Raw genomic sequence first — 15,428 nt, 5'->3', positions numbered from 1 at the left:
TTGCTGGGTGCCAGCCTTCACATCTTAGCACTGAGGGGACCTGATACTAAGTGATCTTTCATAGACAATGATTCTTAGGCCTTCTGCCTGTTCCATCACCAACATATTTTGCTGTTTCAACAGTTGGGATGATTCTGAATGTACTTATGTACAGAGTTCAATCATGTTTGATATTTGGGTACATTTGCAACACAAAAAATGTTTCAGCCCTTTAGAGAGGTGCATGGTCCCAGAGGATTCAGGATCCAGGGATTTCTCCCCCCTCCTTTGAGCCCAGGTTGGTCCTGTGTTGCAGGATCACAGCTTCTGCCTCATACCTGCTGTGCATGCTGCCTGCTGTGCCTCAGGTGGTATGGGTGGCGGCGTGATTTTATCAGCATTTCTTGTTGCTGGCATACCCGCATCAGTTCTTCCCATTACTGAAAGCCTTTTGTAAGTCTTCTGTCTGGTCCAAGCTTTCCCAGGTTTCTCAAGTACATTAGTAACCACCAGTTACAATGTCAATCGTGCTGAGTTATTCCTTTTCCCAACCATTCCTTTTGCAGGCAGCATTTCAGCTTCAGCAGGACACCTAGATAATCCTTCCCATTTAACAGCTCACTGAGGTCACTCAGACCAAAGTTTGCATGGCTGCCTCTGCACCTGTGTGTAGGGCCAGCCAGGCACCCACACTGTCTATTCTCCACTGTCCTCTTCTCTGAAAGGCATTTCTCATCAGGACTGTGCCAGCTATGCCAGACGGAATGTACCACTGCAAGTGCTCATTACAAGTTCCAGGAAGAAAGGCCCACAGATTCTATAAGGTATTGACTGAAATACCATTTACTGGAACTTAGGGAACAGCATAGGCAATTTTACATCACTTTAGAGATCAGCAGACCTCTAGCCTTGATGTGGCACACTGTGGATCCTATTTGTGCCACGGTTAACTGACACTGTAAGAGTTTTTGTAGGATTTTTCTAGAAGTCAAGAACTCTGTTCATCTTTTCTACTGCTGAGAAAAAGGATGTTTGTATGAAAAAGTGCTGCTTCACTTCAAGATAAAGACAAGGGCTCGCCACTGGTGTTATCACTGGAAGCCACAGGCAGTCTATCTGCAGCCAGCTGATATCTGCTGCACTGCACAGGCCTGAAAGTGAAACCACGTGTGCAGCACAACAGGTGAGACAGTAGCAGATCACCAGTCCCTTGATGTACAAGCCTGGTTAGGACCACAACACCATTGCAACTTTATGCATAACAAGTTCGCGTTACCAATGAGCAAAGTTGCTTCACTATAGTGCAAGCTTGCTTCCTCCCCCAGCACCGATGTCCAGGGCCACTGCTTTTCCTTCTGGTTTTATTCTGCTGTATCACACTGTTAGGGGAAGGAAGAGTTGCTGTTCCCTGCCTTGTCTGTTCTAAGAATTCACAGAACACACCTAGGCATGACAAGCACCGAGTGAGTAAGTCCGACCACATTCTCCTTTCAGCATCTTTTCTCATACTCTTTCAGACTAGCACTCCACACACAGCCCATTTCACCATATCCATCCATTTTTAATTCATGTTGCTTTGTACTTGCTAACGCAGAGCATTTCAGAGTATGAGCTAACTGCGTGATTTGCAAGAGGAAGGATAACATGCCATGCAGTGCCTATGACATCCCCAACTTCTTGAGGAGAAACACCACAGTCCAATAAAACTTAGATAAATCCTCTTCTGGAGGTTCAGGCAGAGAGGTATCTCAGCTCATGATGGTCTTCAGAGTTTACGGCAACGTTCTGTGATTCCTGTCTCTCCTGAGCTGTATGATGGCACCTCATCCATATCATGCTCAGTGTGTTGTGCTGTCTCCTAAAGCAAGATTGCCATTTTAAAACACAGTATTTGTATTATTACACTTCCACAAAGTAAAAGCAAGAACTCAATGCCAATGTTCATCTCCGTGTACAGGTGTCTATGCCTGCATCCAGTAAATGACAAGAAATTTTTCCTGCCACTGTCTCACATAACCACAAATGTAAATGTAAGTATAAATACATATACCTGTTTGTTTTTTTTTGTCAGGTGGTGTTAGTTCAGTCTAAAAGCTTCCAGTGTGTACCCTGCTAGTGGTGGGTTTCCTTATGACTTTTCCTTTCCCCAGGAAACAGTGCAATTAATCTGAAATTTAGCATGTTCCTTTCTCCTCCTTCTTTGAACCAAGAAGTGTGTGAACACTGCAACCTGCACAAGTGTTTCCTTCCTCTTCCCAGCTCAAAGGCTGCAGATTGGAACTGCATCTCATGGAAAACTAATAACGGAAGAATAGAAGGCTACAAGGGAGGAGCATGTGAAATCAGGTCCCCAAAATCTTTTGAACTGCTGTTGAATCTTCTTGTCTGTTTTATCATGTACAATATTTTCTGAAGCATGTACACTTTAAGGTGGTTAGATGTCCTCTTTAATTGCAGGAATAGCTGCAAATACAGTAGACAATAAGAAATTAGCTGAACTGATGATTCTCTGGGCTGTGACTGATGACATCTTGTGGAAAAAAAAAAAAAAAAAAAAAAAGACTTTTCTAACCTAATAAAGGCATGAAAATTGTGTATAGGAAAACCATCATCTTCAGGGAAACATAGATCAGAATGTAATGATCTGAAAAGAAACAAATTCAGACTCATACCAATAATATTGTTATTATTAGATCAAAGTAGTCAAAAATTTTTATATTCATATACATATCCAGGCTTTTAAGCACCAATATTTTGCAGAATGAACTATTAGTGACTCTAAAATATGAATGTATGTAAAAGTAAGATATCCTATTGAAAGCAAAGACCTTGAAAGAAAAGGAACAAGATAATATCAGAGCTCCCAAGACTGCATACACAAATCTCCTGTTTTTAATGTTAAACTACATAATAATCTAATGAAGCTGCCCAGAAATGATAATGTAGGTGGGGCTGTCTTTAAGCTATATATAAGACTACAAGAACTATTTTTTCCCTGTATTTCCGCTACTTCAGAATCAGGTATGCAACATTATTTGTGCTGGTATCCTACACCGTGCTTCTACAGATGCAAAGGCTGCCTTATTGTCGTTAAAGGTGATTGTATTTTAGGATATGGTTTAAGATTTTGTTGATTGTTTAATTATTCTGGTTACTTTAATTTGAGGACTGAATGTTGAATTTGGAAGTAGCAATAGCAAAGTGCTTACATCAATTTAGCTGAATACAATGAAGCATAAGTATTTCTGCCATTAAGAGGGTAAGTGAAGAGCTGTAGAAGACAAAAATATATTAAATCTCTTGAACATAATGTTTCCATATGTAATAAATATTTCTTCTATACAGATCTAGTGCTCAAACTACTTAACACTAAAGAGTGACTAGTACTATCTTTAACAAATAATAACAGATCTCATTAGAGTTAAGAAATCATGATTGCCTAGTCTCAAAGAGTTTCTACTTTGGTAAGTTTCTTTTTTTTTCTTTCTATGTATATAATCGTTAACGTGCTTCCGAAGTAGTCCACAGGGAAATGCAGGTACATATGACCCTAATTCATGACATTAATTGAATACAATTAACCAATTAAATTAAACAGCTAAATCACTAATTAAATTTTACAGCTGAATTGCTATGTGAGAAAGGAGGATCAATCTGTGACATAGACTGGAATGGTCAAACCAGGTGTCTGCAATTCCTGGAAATTATGTGCATTCAGATTTAAATACATAAATTCCACTCCTCTTGAATAGGTTCTTATGGTATTTTCTGTTTTGTGGTGGTAATGTAAAGACTTAAGGTGTTTTATGAATCTTTATTTAAAATACAGTTGGGAGTGTCATGGAAAAGTTGGTAAGAAAATGAATGCTATGGATCTTGGTTTTTCATCTTCTTAACACCTTTTATTCAGTTTCTTAAGTTCTCTGAGCTTCTTGTGTATTATGGTTACATTAAATGTGTTACTTAGTAAACAAAGCAAGGTGGAAAAGAAGAGCAAATAAGTGCTCATGAGGAAAAAAGCAAACAATTATTTTAATTAAGTGGAATTCAAAAAAAGAAGTGGGAAAGGCATATGCAGTAGAAAATAGAGTAGAAGCAATTCTTAAATTTTCTTTACACTGTCCAGTAGGACTTCACTTCAGCACACACCTCTGTTGCTAAAACAATCTTTTTTTTTTTTTTTTTCTTAAAAAGAGGAAGGAAGCACCACCAGTAGCTGTTTTGGATTCTTGATGACAGAGTGAGCAAAGAAAAAAAAGTCACTCCTGATTTGTCTCTTGACTTTGAGAGAGCAGACTAGTTTTATTTGAGGGACAAAGCTGCAGCCCTGAAAGATGGAAATGCTGGTGAGAGCAGCCGTGCTTGTAAGTCTGCTTCTGTTCTGCAACGGTGAGTACGTGGGAAGGTCTCCTGCTCCAAGGCAGTTCCTTCCCTGGCACTGCTGCGTCAGAGTGTGTGTTGGTACAGGGGAGGCTCTGCTTCAGGAAAAGAAATATGGCAAAAGAGCCCATGTTTTTGCATGCCGCTCGCTCAGTGTTCAGCTGTTTCAAATCCTGTGGCTGCAGAGTGCAACGGTGTGTAAAGCCTATGGAAATGTTGTCCCTGCACTTCCAGTACAAAGATCCTGTGTATGTTGTGATGGATTACTTCAAAGAACGCAGAAAGCAGCCCAACACTGAGAGTCTGGTTAATTCTTGTGCTTCCAGAGCTGGAACCAAAAAGGACAGTCCATGATGCTTGGAGAGATGCTGCTCTGATGTGACAGAAAACATTTAAAAACAAAAATTTTTATTTGGAATGCTTTTTCTTGCATCTCACCCATTGCTTTGCTGTACTGCGGAGAGGGCTAGTGAAAAAGAATAAACTAATGTGGTAGGCCTTGGAAGGCCTGAGAAAAGCAACATAGCTAGTGAAGGGATTAGAGGGAAAAAAAAAAAAAGGCTTAAGAGAAGCAGCTGAGGCAATTGGGTTTGTTTCCTCTGGAGAAAAGGAGACAGAGGGAAGATCTCATTGCTCTCTACAAATACCTGAAAGGAGGTTGTAGCAAGGTGGGTGTCAGTCTCTTTTCTCAAGTGACAGTTGATGGGATGTGAGGAAAAGGTCTTAAGTTGTTCCAGAGGAGGTTTAGCTCAGCTATTAGGAAGAATTTATTCATGAAAAGGATGGTTAGACGTTAGAACAGGCTGCTCAGGGAGATAGTGGAGTCCTCATTCCTGAAAGTATGAAGAAATATAGGCATGTAAGAGAAAGGAACAGGTGGCACTAAGGCAGAACTCAGTAGATCAGGTTGATGGTTGGACTTGGTGATCTTGAAGGGTTTTATCCAACCTAAATAATTCTAAGATTCTACAAGTTTTCAAACAGCTCAGTGTGAAAAGAAGCATAAATAGCTGTTAAATCTGGGCCAAGCGGCAAGGAAGATGGGTATTGTTGTAATCACAAGGCTTGAAACAGCCACACAATTAATTTAGGTCTGACCCTGGTCTATCAATTATCAGTTCTCATGAGAGAAGAAACTTGAAGGCTGAGATTAGATTTGTTGAGCCCTGCAGTTTGACATCATGTGTAATATCTGTAGGATGGCAATGACAAAGAGGAAGTTTGGAAACCAGGAGGAAAGGGTGAAGAAGTATCTCTAGAAACATTGGTTCAGCCCTAAGAGCAATGAAAATGTACTGGGTCAAAAGCAATGGGCCTCTTTTTTACAGGAAAGTTTAAAGAGTTTTATGTCTTCAATCCATTGCTTAAATTCAGATCAGCAAGGAAAAGCAGTGTCTTTCAGAAGAACAAGTAGGCATTGGAGGAGAGAAAAACACTGAAACTGTGGTTTGCTGTTAATGTGCGGTGCTTCCCAAGAAAGTCCCCAGAGTGACATTAGGTGAGAGGGGAGCTGCATAACTGAATGAATCAAACCAATTCCCTCATGTCTGAACCTCTTCCTAATTCTGATCTGATGCTCTGCCTGGTGCTTACTTGCTTATTTTGCCTGAAGGAATAGGCAGGTAAGCACCAGGCAGAGCATAAGACCAAATTCAGCACAAATAGACAGTTCTGACAATCAGATGTCTCCCACTTGCCTTCCTCATATCATATAGCTTTTCTGTTACCTCATACCTGAAAAGACCATCAGTCTACACTTACAATGACCTGCCCATGCTTCTGATTTGCTGGAATCTACCTATTGATGTTCTTGCCAATTTCTAGTCATCCAGGAACTGCCTTTACCTTAACTGCTTATTTTTCTTTTTTCTACATTTTTCCCTGCAGCTCTCCCGGACCTGATGGGTCCCAATGAGATGGAAGGCGTATGGAAGGGGTCTGCTGTTCTGCCATGCACCTATGTGCCTGAGGAGGATTTTGTGCAGCACACCCTCACGTGGTCTGTAGTGCATGACCAGAGTTCTGGTACTGTCTTCCGGAGGGATGCCTCTGGGGATCATGTTCTCCTGTCTGAGTACAGAAACAGGGTTGAAGTCCCAAAGAACCTGCCGGGAAATGTGTCTCTCCACATCCTGAAACTGGAAATCTCCGACAGGGGAACCTACACTTGCCATGTCACCTGGACAGCCAGCAACAACAGTCTGATAGCAAAAGAGATCAGCACTAAAGTTGAGGTTGTCAAAGGTAAATTTAACAAGGAAACTATGCAAAACTGGAACTTCTTACTTGGGAAGGTTTTTAAAAAATTGAACAGATCATGTGCCCAGTGTCCACCTGCTTCCAACGCAGGAGCATTGTGTTGAGAAGTGTCAGACACCCCAGCAAAGCAGAAAAGAGGTCAAAGAAAGGAGTTCAGACCCACCACAGCCTTTGGTTCAGGGGCTGGGGGATAGATTTGTGGCTTCTCACTTACCAGTATTTCCCTGGTTCTACCTGTACTGGATTACCCAGTGTTTCTGCGGGATGTGCACCAGAAGGGAAGTAACTGGGATATTGCATTATAAAACATCAGAATTTCCTTTGCTTGGGTAGTGGTCACTTACAGAGGAATGGAGACGGTGACAACCATCAGAGGAGAAATTCAGCACAGGAGCTGCAAAGGGTGGCAAGGCTGGTGCATGTATAACTGAACCGAGCTCAAACAGCACAGAGCAGTGGAGAGGTGATGCTGCCTCTGCCCCTTTGGGAAAAAGGCTTAGGGCTAGAGTGCAAGCTGCCATGGAGCGAAGGAAACCTGCCCCCATCACTGCCGGGGTCAGCACAACCCAGGTCCCTCTGCTTTGTCTTCCAGTGCCAGCAACCAAGCCCACCATCAGGGCCGGCGCGCTGGGGCTGACGGTGCCAGCGGGAGCCAGGACCAGCCTGACCTGCGTGGCCCACGGGTCCCCACCCATCAGCTACCGCTGGTTCCGGGCAGTGCCAGGGGGGACAGCCCTGCCACTGAGCAGCCAGGCCGAGCTGACGTGGGACAGCCTGCGGCCTTCCGACGCGGGGATGTACTACTGCGAGGCAGAGAACAGAGTCGGGGCAGGGGTGGTGCAGCGGAGCGATGCCGTTGAGCTGGTGGTGAGAGGTGAGTCCCCAGCCTGTAGCTCCTCACCTCAGCGGCAGGAACCAGTGAGGCAAATGGTTCCCGTTCGCCCAGGGATCAGTCACGTAGCACTGAATGTGAATCGTGTCTGGATCGCTGCTCAGGAGGGGAGCCCGGCTCTGCCCTTGGCACATCTCGCTTTTGCCTGGCTTGGAACTCAGGCAGGGCATGCAGCAAACCGTCTGATGAGCAGTCTGTCCCACAGGGTCCCCAGTCACACAGCCACCCACGCCTGGGACCAGCCGGCACACAGGACCCCCACTCCCCTCAGAAGGCAGCGAAGCTCCCCATGTGCTGGGAGGTGAGTGACCTGGGTGGCAGCGACGGGCTGGTTCCACCCTGCTGGCATGCAAATGGCACAGGCTGTCAGTGAGACAAGTCCACATGCTGGCCCTCTGGGGCTGCAGATCCTCTCTGGAGAAGGATAGAAATGGTCCCTCCTGTTGCCTGCAAGCAGGAGCTCAGATGGGGGTGATGGGGTGGAGCCCCCCAACAGCAGCCGAGCCAGAGCTTGGGAGACCATGGGCTGGGAAACCAGGGGTCACACAGCTTCACCGGGAGTCGCCCGGGGCAAGACCTGCCTTAGGGCTCCGTGCCCTGGGGAGCCTTAAGATGCTGCTGCCTGTGGTGAAGCACACCAGGCCAGCCGGGGAGGGAGGGAGTGGGGAAGTCCCGCAGCAACCTGGGTGAGTCCCAGCGAGGCAAAGCTGAGGCATCCCTGGCTGTGGTGTAGCCAGCTGCAGGTGCTAGTGCCGAGAGCCACAGGGCTGCCATTGGCAGGGGTTGATGGCCAGGGACAGGACAGCATGAGTGCCACAGGTAGTGTGCGAGCCTGCTGTCAGAGAACATACAGGATGACACGGCAGAGAGAAAATTATGGCTCGTCAGTATGGGAGCAGGTGAGATGGGTGTTTTCTTTCCATGCACCTCAGAAGTGACAGCCTTAGATAATGCAGACTGCCCAGGCAGAGCTCACTCCCTGCCTCGCTGCAGTGGCTTCACCAGGAAAAGGCTGCTCTGGCTGACACTGCAGGGGAGCTCTGGGACCCCTTGCAGTGCGTTCACCCTTGTGCCTTGGCAGATCTGTCCACAGCAACGCTGTCCGCCAGGAATGATGTCGTTTCAGAGAGGGCTCCCACTGCCACAGGTGAGCAAGCCCCTTGGTGAAAACACACACGATTTGCACAGGGAGGGGCAGGCTGGCAAACACTCTGCAGACCAGACACTGAAACCGACTGCCCCATTTTGCATTTTTTGCATAGCTGTTTTGAGGAAGGACTTACGGTTTCCAATTTATCTTTGTGGGTTGTGGGAACTCAGAGCTGGATTCAAATAGATCTACTTGTGGAAACTTAAATTCAAATTAAATATGACCCAAAAATTAATAGTGCCCCATAATAGCAGGTTATGTGAATCATCTTCAGCAGCTAGAAGCTAAGAGAAGACATTGACAATTGTTGATTGTATGGGGTGGGGGCAAGAAAAAAACAGAGCTGGTGTTATGCAGTACTACAGTAATCTCTTGGACTACATGGGCTTCCACCACTATTACTGGGGCAGAGGGGGGAATGTATGTGTGTGTATAGGTATTACTTGTTTCTAGAGTTTGCCTATTGATTGAAAATATATTGTGAGCTTTTCATCCTTGTTCTTGTTTTGCAGATTTGCCCGTAACAGTAGTGAATACTGAGAAAGGTGTGGGTTATATGGGAAAGAATTACACAACTCAAAGTAAGTGGAGAGAGAAACAAAACTAGGAACAAGGTTAGGGACCCAAACTGACCACTTAGTAGCCAGTATCTTCCACCCCAAAATTAGTATTCTGCATTTTAGCTGCAAGTGGTATTATTAGCTGTTCTCAAGGGACCTGGGTGTTCTATAGTGACTCTTAAAATAAACTGGATGTTTTCTTGTTTTCTTGTTTTTTTTTTTTTTTTTTTTTTTTTGGGGGGGGGGGGGAGAGGGTGGAAGTTTCATAACTGGAACATCCAGGGCCCTTGTTGTATTCCCAAACAGTAGTCCATTCTTGTCTTTTGAGTGTCAAAGTTGGAACAGCAGCAAAGCCTGTGAGCAACTACCTCCTGTACCTCACCTAGGTATGAAGTGCCATGGTAGGTTTAAATGTGATCCAAATGCAATTGGGCAGCATCCTTGAATGAAAAGGGGTGATGATACAGGTTGAGGCTCTGTTTCATGACTTGCGCTGAAACTCTTCTGCCCAGCTCACAGCTGCAGCCTCAGTGTCTCTGAGTAAGAGACAGCATGTCATCTTCATGGCCCTAGCCTCTCAGCAAAATGCATGCACTCTAAGTCTGACTGCCTGATCTTTAAGTCTGAGCAGGGACACAAACGTGTAGTACAATCTTGTGTGCCCATTTCAAAGGTTGGCTGAGCAGCCTCTAGGAGGTGGTCAGCATCATGCGAGGGCTGCTGCTATTGCAACCTGGGAGGGCTGCTCTATTTGAAAGTCCTGTGCTGTACTGTTCTAGGTCTCCAGAAGACTCACCTGTCTCTGTACATGGTCATCCTGATTGCTGTGTTGTGTGGCGCTGTGGTTTTCCTCGTCATTTTCACTATTGTTTGCGTTAGAAAGCCCAAAGAAGGTGAGTGGGCTGTTCTGGAGAGCTTGAATGTGTTGTGTGTGCACAGCTTGGTTTTAACTTTGAGGGCTTTTGGGGCTGGGGCTGGTACAATGTTCATGTCTACCTGCAGCAGCTCTGGTACCTGAATCATGAAGACATTTGACCAAACCACACACAAATCAAAATAGGTGGAGGAAGACTGGAAAAGTCAGAGAAATCACTTTTTCCTCAGGGGAAAATAGTCTCCAATGCCAGAAAGTCTCCCATATACTGAGAGAGTGAGTCCCCAGCATGCCCTCCTTGGCCACTCTCCAGTCCTGCCTGCTGTCCCTGGCTGAGCCTGTGGGCAGCTGTGTCCCAGCAGGGGCTACTCCTGCTGTGCAGTGTCCAGCTGCTCATTCAAACAGGTTTTTCAGCTCCATCTAAATGCTGATTGGAATGGGGGACATCTCCATAACTTCCATTCTGGTGCCATGTTGGTGATGCTCAGCAGGTTTCTCTGCTCTATCCAGCTTATGTTTAAGATGGTTGTTTACCTCTGGTCCTCATGGACATCCTGTAGTTCTCAAATTTATGTGCCCTATTGAGTTTTTTTTTTAAGAGATCTCTCAAGATTTCTGGTAGTGTGTTGATCTTATATTTTGAAGTATCAAAGCACCTCTTTGTGCCAGATGCTGTTAATACTTCTTCCCTAGTGCCTAGATGAAAAGAAGTCGTCATTAATTCTCCCATTCAGTACCAGTTATTTTATTTCTCTCCACAACAGTACCAGAAAATTTAAGACAAAATTTAAGACTCCCTTCTCACTAGTAACACTGAGGAACATACAGAAGACACACTGAGGTCTTTTTTAATATTAGCTGCCATGGTTTTCTCCTCATCTCTTTTTAATTACCTTCCTACAACTCCTTGATGCTAACTTATAATAATTATCAAATTATTTTTTTAAAGAAATCCAGAACAACGTCTTTCTAAACTATCATTTTTTTTTAGCTTATAATGAATAGGAAAATTGTGGGAACTGGGAACTTCTAGTTTCTAAATTCAACTTTACCTTTGACTTCTGGCCAGTTCTTCTGACCCAGTTGTGCTCCTTCTTGGATACAAGTTGTTTTAATTTTCTTGGACCGAATTCTGGGAATAAGGATCATGACCCACTTAACATGATCTTTAAGGATCCCAGATCTCAGAAGTTGTTTTCTTATGTCAAGAAGAGACAAAGAAGAAATTTTCTTTCCAGAATATAAATGCAAATTGCTGACACACATTTCTAACTGCTCTCTTCCAGCTCAAGTCTATGAAGTAGAACAGTGAGTATAATCCTTCATTTAACATACAGTCCCCAAAGATTCATTATTATCAGAGCAGGAAAAAACATTAATGCTACTTAGCTGTCAAAATGAAAATCCTCCCAAGCAGTATGCATGAAGAGGTTGAAAGTTAGCTCTGTGGTATGTTTTACTGATGATCTGTGGGCTTGATGGTCATCTGGTTGATCTGATGATCTTGAGGTCTCTTCCAACCTAGAAAATTCTGTGATTCTGTGTGATTCTTTCTACATCAAGGCATAATGTAGGAAGAGATCTTTTCCTTTGCGGTATTGGAATTGTAAAAACAAAGGAAAGCTGTTTAAGCCTCATCTAGCTGAGTTAATATCAATGATCATTGCCAGGGGAAAATTCCCAGCGTTCTTTAAAATGTAAAGAGAAGGAATTCCCATTCCAGAGAGCTAAGGCTTGTGATACACAGATTATACTTTAGTTTATCCCCAGAATATCCATGGCTGAAAGTGCCTATTTAATCATGGATGTGGCAGGAAGTTAGAACTGTTTCTAAACATCAGCATACTGATCTACTTGTAACTAGCCAAACTGCAAAGACTGTGAATGCAGCCAGAACATGCAAGGACTGTGTGACAACTAAAATGTATGTATGTATATGTATATATTTATGATGATGACTGGAGTGTTGTGAAAGGACATGCCAATGAATTTTACGCACACTCTACTGTGCCAGCACTCTATAAAGCAGCAAGTTCAAATAACAGTTGAACCCTAAGCAACTAGATGGTGTGATGGTACTTCTCTTCAGAGTACTTACCTTTTAATTTTAAAGATATTTGATATCATAAGTTCTATGGTGGATGTAGGCTGCATTCAGCTCACCATTTACCATTACTCCAGTGCTTTTTAAAATCTATATCTATATCTTTGTTTTACAAACAGCATTTGTCTGTTTGTGCCATTCCAAGAGATGGTGGAAATCCCTGTGTTGCTTACTTACCTTTTGCTGTCCCTGTCTCAAATCCAGGGAGAGCTTCAATGCTGATATAGTGCTCAAGGTTCTCTTGCTTCATGAAAGCAGAGGAAAAGACTCTCTTCTTCAGGAGACTGTCATAATCCAATAGCCAAGGTTCACATGGGTTTGAATCAGATCACCACCTTGCTCAAAATCTTCATTGTTAGGAGATGCTTTGTGTACTCTACTTGCAATTCTTCTTTCGTATTTTGTATTTTTCTGTTTTGATTTCAGCTCTAACTCAATGAAAGCAGGGGCTTCTTCAAGGTATGACAGTATGGCTCATTATGAGGAACCACTCTCCTCTACTGAAAACAACTACATGATGGAACCCATGAAAAATGAAAGAAATAAAGAAAATGAATATAAGAATGTTGGAAACGCCCAAGAATCTGAATATGAAGTAGGGGATTCTAAATGAGAACCAACTGTTTTCTACATGTAGTAATCCTGAAGAGTACCTTAATCTAGACAAAATCCTATTCATCTTTGCACAAGCTGGTTTTGCTCCTTTATGAGTAATTGGAGCCTTTAAAAAAAAAAAAGAAAGAAAGAAAAGTAAAAAATCTCTGTAGTTAAAATGCAAGCCTCTTTATAAACTTCTGAATTATACATTGCTGTCTTTCCATTTTGCTTTTCTTGGTTCCTATTTAACAACTTCTGTTGAAGAAAACCCTGTGAAAGCTGGAGCATGCAGATCACAGGCCGAGAGCACTGTGTTGAACTTACTGTTTTATATGACCAAAAGGAATTGTATCCTCTTTACAAACAGTCCTTTTCTGATTGGAGTAGAAATGGCATGAAATGTTGTTAAACATCCCCCTTTATATAAGAAGTGCAGAAGGAAACTGGTGTGGGAAGTGATGTTTCTCTTCCCATCTGTCTGAAGTGCTTCATGGGTGATATTGTCCTTTTAAATGTGAGACAACTGTGAAAGATGACCTGAAAGACAGATTAAAGCTAGGATAAAACCAAGAACCTTATCACATTTGGAGCAGCAGACTTAAAGGAAGAAATTCCTTGTGAACCAACCATGCTGTGTTCAGTATGCCTTCCTGAAGCACTCTCACAATAACATACAGACACACTTCCTATGACAAAGCAAATTCTGTCAGTTTTGTAGCTGGGCAGGTTGGGAGACTCCTATATTGCAACAAGGCATGTTCTTTCAGAAATAACATTCTCTATTCTTTCAATGGATGTTTAGTATTTCAAATAAATTAGATACTTTTCCTTAAGTTTGCAAATTATTTTGACATGAATATTTTGTATGACTCATTTGTCTTCAAAATGCCAGCAAGATCATAATATTAACTTCTCTGTAGTTATTCATAAAGTACCTCACAGCTTAGAGAGCTTGAAGGATAAGCAGAGAGATGACAAGCTTTCTTATCATAATTTTTACCAACCTAAGTAAGTCTGTGACGTGGATACTGCAGACTTATGGAAGAATCTTTTCATAATGGATGACAGGGCAATACCATGTCTGCTGAAAAGCATAGTGGACAGACGTAAAATAAAGAGGTGCTCTTAAGGTGCAAGGGAAATATTATTTGCATAGATGGTGGATTTGTGGGGCTAAAATCTGCTGCTACCACTTGGGAAAGATCTGCATTCCGGTGTACAGTTCTCAGAAGCATCAACTCAAAACTCACCAGCATTAAAAAAGAGGATTAGAAGCTATTAGGAAATGAATCCAACTGCATTAGAAAACACAATTGTAAGACTGTAAAACCCCATGGAATGCTTTCACTTTACGTATGCTTGCAGCAGACTGTTCTGAAAGATACCGAGAACAACAGTAAAGGATGATTAGTGATACAAAACTCCTGCACAAATGCATTATAATTTCTCAGCTTCAAAAAATATTTAAAAAAAAAAAAAAAAAAAAAAAAAAGAAGAATGAGTCAGAATGAGCTGAGTGTACTAAGTCACGACCAGTGGGAGAAGATGAATAGGGTCTGTTTACAGTTTCTCAGAATGGAAAATGAAGCAGACATTAGAAAAAATTACCTGGTATAACTTCTAAAAGGAGAGAAGTACTTCTTATATGCAATATATACATAAATTTGGAGCACAATGCTATTCATTAACTTCCATTAAAAATCAAAGTATATGGAACTCCAATGAGTAATTTGATGAATCAATTACATAAAAGTTCTTCAGAATTCACAAGCCACCAGGGATGCTTTACAGATACAAGTGATATTACACTTTCTCCATGGACTTCTGTCACAAGTTTTATTTCTTGTTGTAAAAAATATACTTAAAATCCAGGTCTAGGAAACCTTGTTTACAAAATTAAAAGGGAAGAGACAGCAATTTTTGTTGGTGATTATGTCTTGGAAAAAAAATGTAGATGTGTACATGCAGCTTCTTGCAAATATGGGGAATCAAATGAAGTTCATTAAACTTCAGGACTGCAGAGTTAGCAGATTTTGTTCTACTTCTCTATATTTTGACCATATAGATGTACATGTACATGAATGTCTGTGTGATGAGGAAGCATATAGTGTTCCTCTACTTAAAACCACAGGAATTATTGTGAATCTGTTGGAGCTGGGATAGGCTGTGGATGTTGTGTTAAGTGATATTTATGGATTTTAGTCAGCCACGGTTTAGGGAATAGAAGGTGTAAAAGTTGCTGCTAGTCCAATCTGAGGTTAAGAGTTAGTGAAAAAGAGTTATTTTAGCCTGTAAAAGAAAATGAGCTTTATTGTGGAGAGTATAAAAAGTCAGTGCAGTCTTATGATCTTTCCTTCTTCCTAAGGAGGAAAGTGAGTAGGAAAGGAAAATTGTTGCAGTAATATTGCAAGACACACAACTATCACCAAAAGGCTTTTCCAGAGGATAACAGAAAAATCATGACTAAATAATGTGTTAAAGTCATGAAAAATTGGCAGCATTGAAATTTCCTGGGAAACTCATGTTTTCTTAACATTTCAGCTCTAGATGACCTTACAGTTTTGGGGACCTTGCAATAATGTTCTCTTTGTTTAAAAAGGGTATTAAAAAATTGTGTATGTGTGTGCATGTAT

At 42.2% G+C, this 15,428-nt stretch overlaps 1 protein-coding gene and 1 long non-coding RNA gene across 3 annotated transcripts; both read left to right on the top strand.

The window, feature by feature from the left end:
- The first annotated feature begins 1,331 nt into the window (after window positions 1–1,331).
- On the top strand, window positions 1,332–2,469 carry LOC309883143. The gene is made up of 3 exons (XR_014318408.1): window positions 1,332–1,446; window positions 1,937–2,009; window positions 2,239–2,469. It is a non-coding gene; the product is annotated as an uncharacterized lncRNA (long non-coding RNA).
- Window positions 2,470–3,026: 557 nt separating this feature from the next.
- On the top strand, window positions 3,027–14,774 carry LOC309883142 (V-set and immunoglobulin domain-containing protein 4-like). 2 transcript variants are annotated; one of them, XM_082770950.1, is made up of 10 exons: window positions 3,027–3,075; window positions 4,174–4,368; window positions 6,247–6,603; window positions 7,211–7,492; window positions 7,716–7,811; window positions 8,592–8,657; window positions 9,173–9,241; window positions 10,000–10,113; window positions 11,381–11,402; window positions 12,625–14,774. In XM_082770950.1, the coding sequence occupies exons 2-10, from the start codon at window positions 4,314–4,316 to the stop codon at window positions 12,809–12,811; spliced, it is 1,248 nt and encodes a 415-aa protein (XP_082627076.1). In that variant the 5' UTR covers window positions 3,027–3,075; window positions 4,174–4,313; the 3' UTR covers window positions 12,812–14,774. The 2 variants fall into 2 exon arrangements, with proteins under 2 accessions (XP_082627076.1, XP_082627077.1); XM_082770951.1 differs by lacking the exon at window positions 11,381–11,402 and having other exon boundaries at window positions 3,034–3,075; window positions 12,625–12,782.
- Window positions 14,775–15,428: the final 654 nt, after the last annotated feature.

The sequence above is a fragment of the Aythya marila genome (assembly GCF_965140915.1).
Source record: "Aythya marila genome assembly, chromosome: 13".
In the NCBI taxonomy this organism is placed as follows: Eukaryota; Metazoa; Chordata; class Aves; order Anseriformes; family Anatidae; genus Aythya; species Aythya marila.
This window is presented reverse-complemented; position numbering and strand designations above follow the sequence as displayed.

Excerpts from the sequence above, each read along its gene's own strand:
- LOC309883142 (XM_082770950.1), top strand. The coding sequence starts at position 4,314 with ATGGAAATGCTGGTGAGAGCAGCCGTGCTTGTAAGTCTGCTTCTGTTC. Across the intron at positions 7,812-8,591 it reads AGCTCCCCATGTGCTGGGAG|ATCTGTCCACAGCAACGCTG; the intron begins GTGAGTGACCTG and ends GTGCCTTGGCAG. Across the intron at positions 10,114-11,380 it reads CGTTAGAAAGCCCAAAGAAG|CTCAAGTCTATGAAGTAGAA; the intron begins GTGAGTGGGCTG and ends GCTCTCTTCCAG.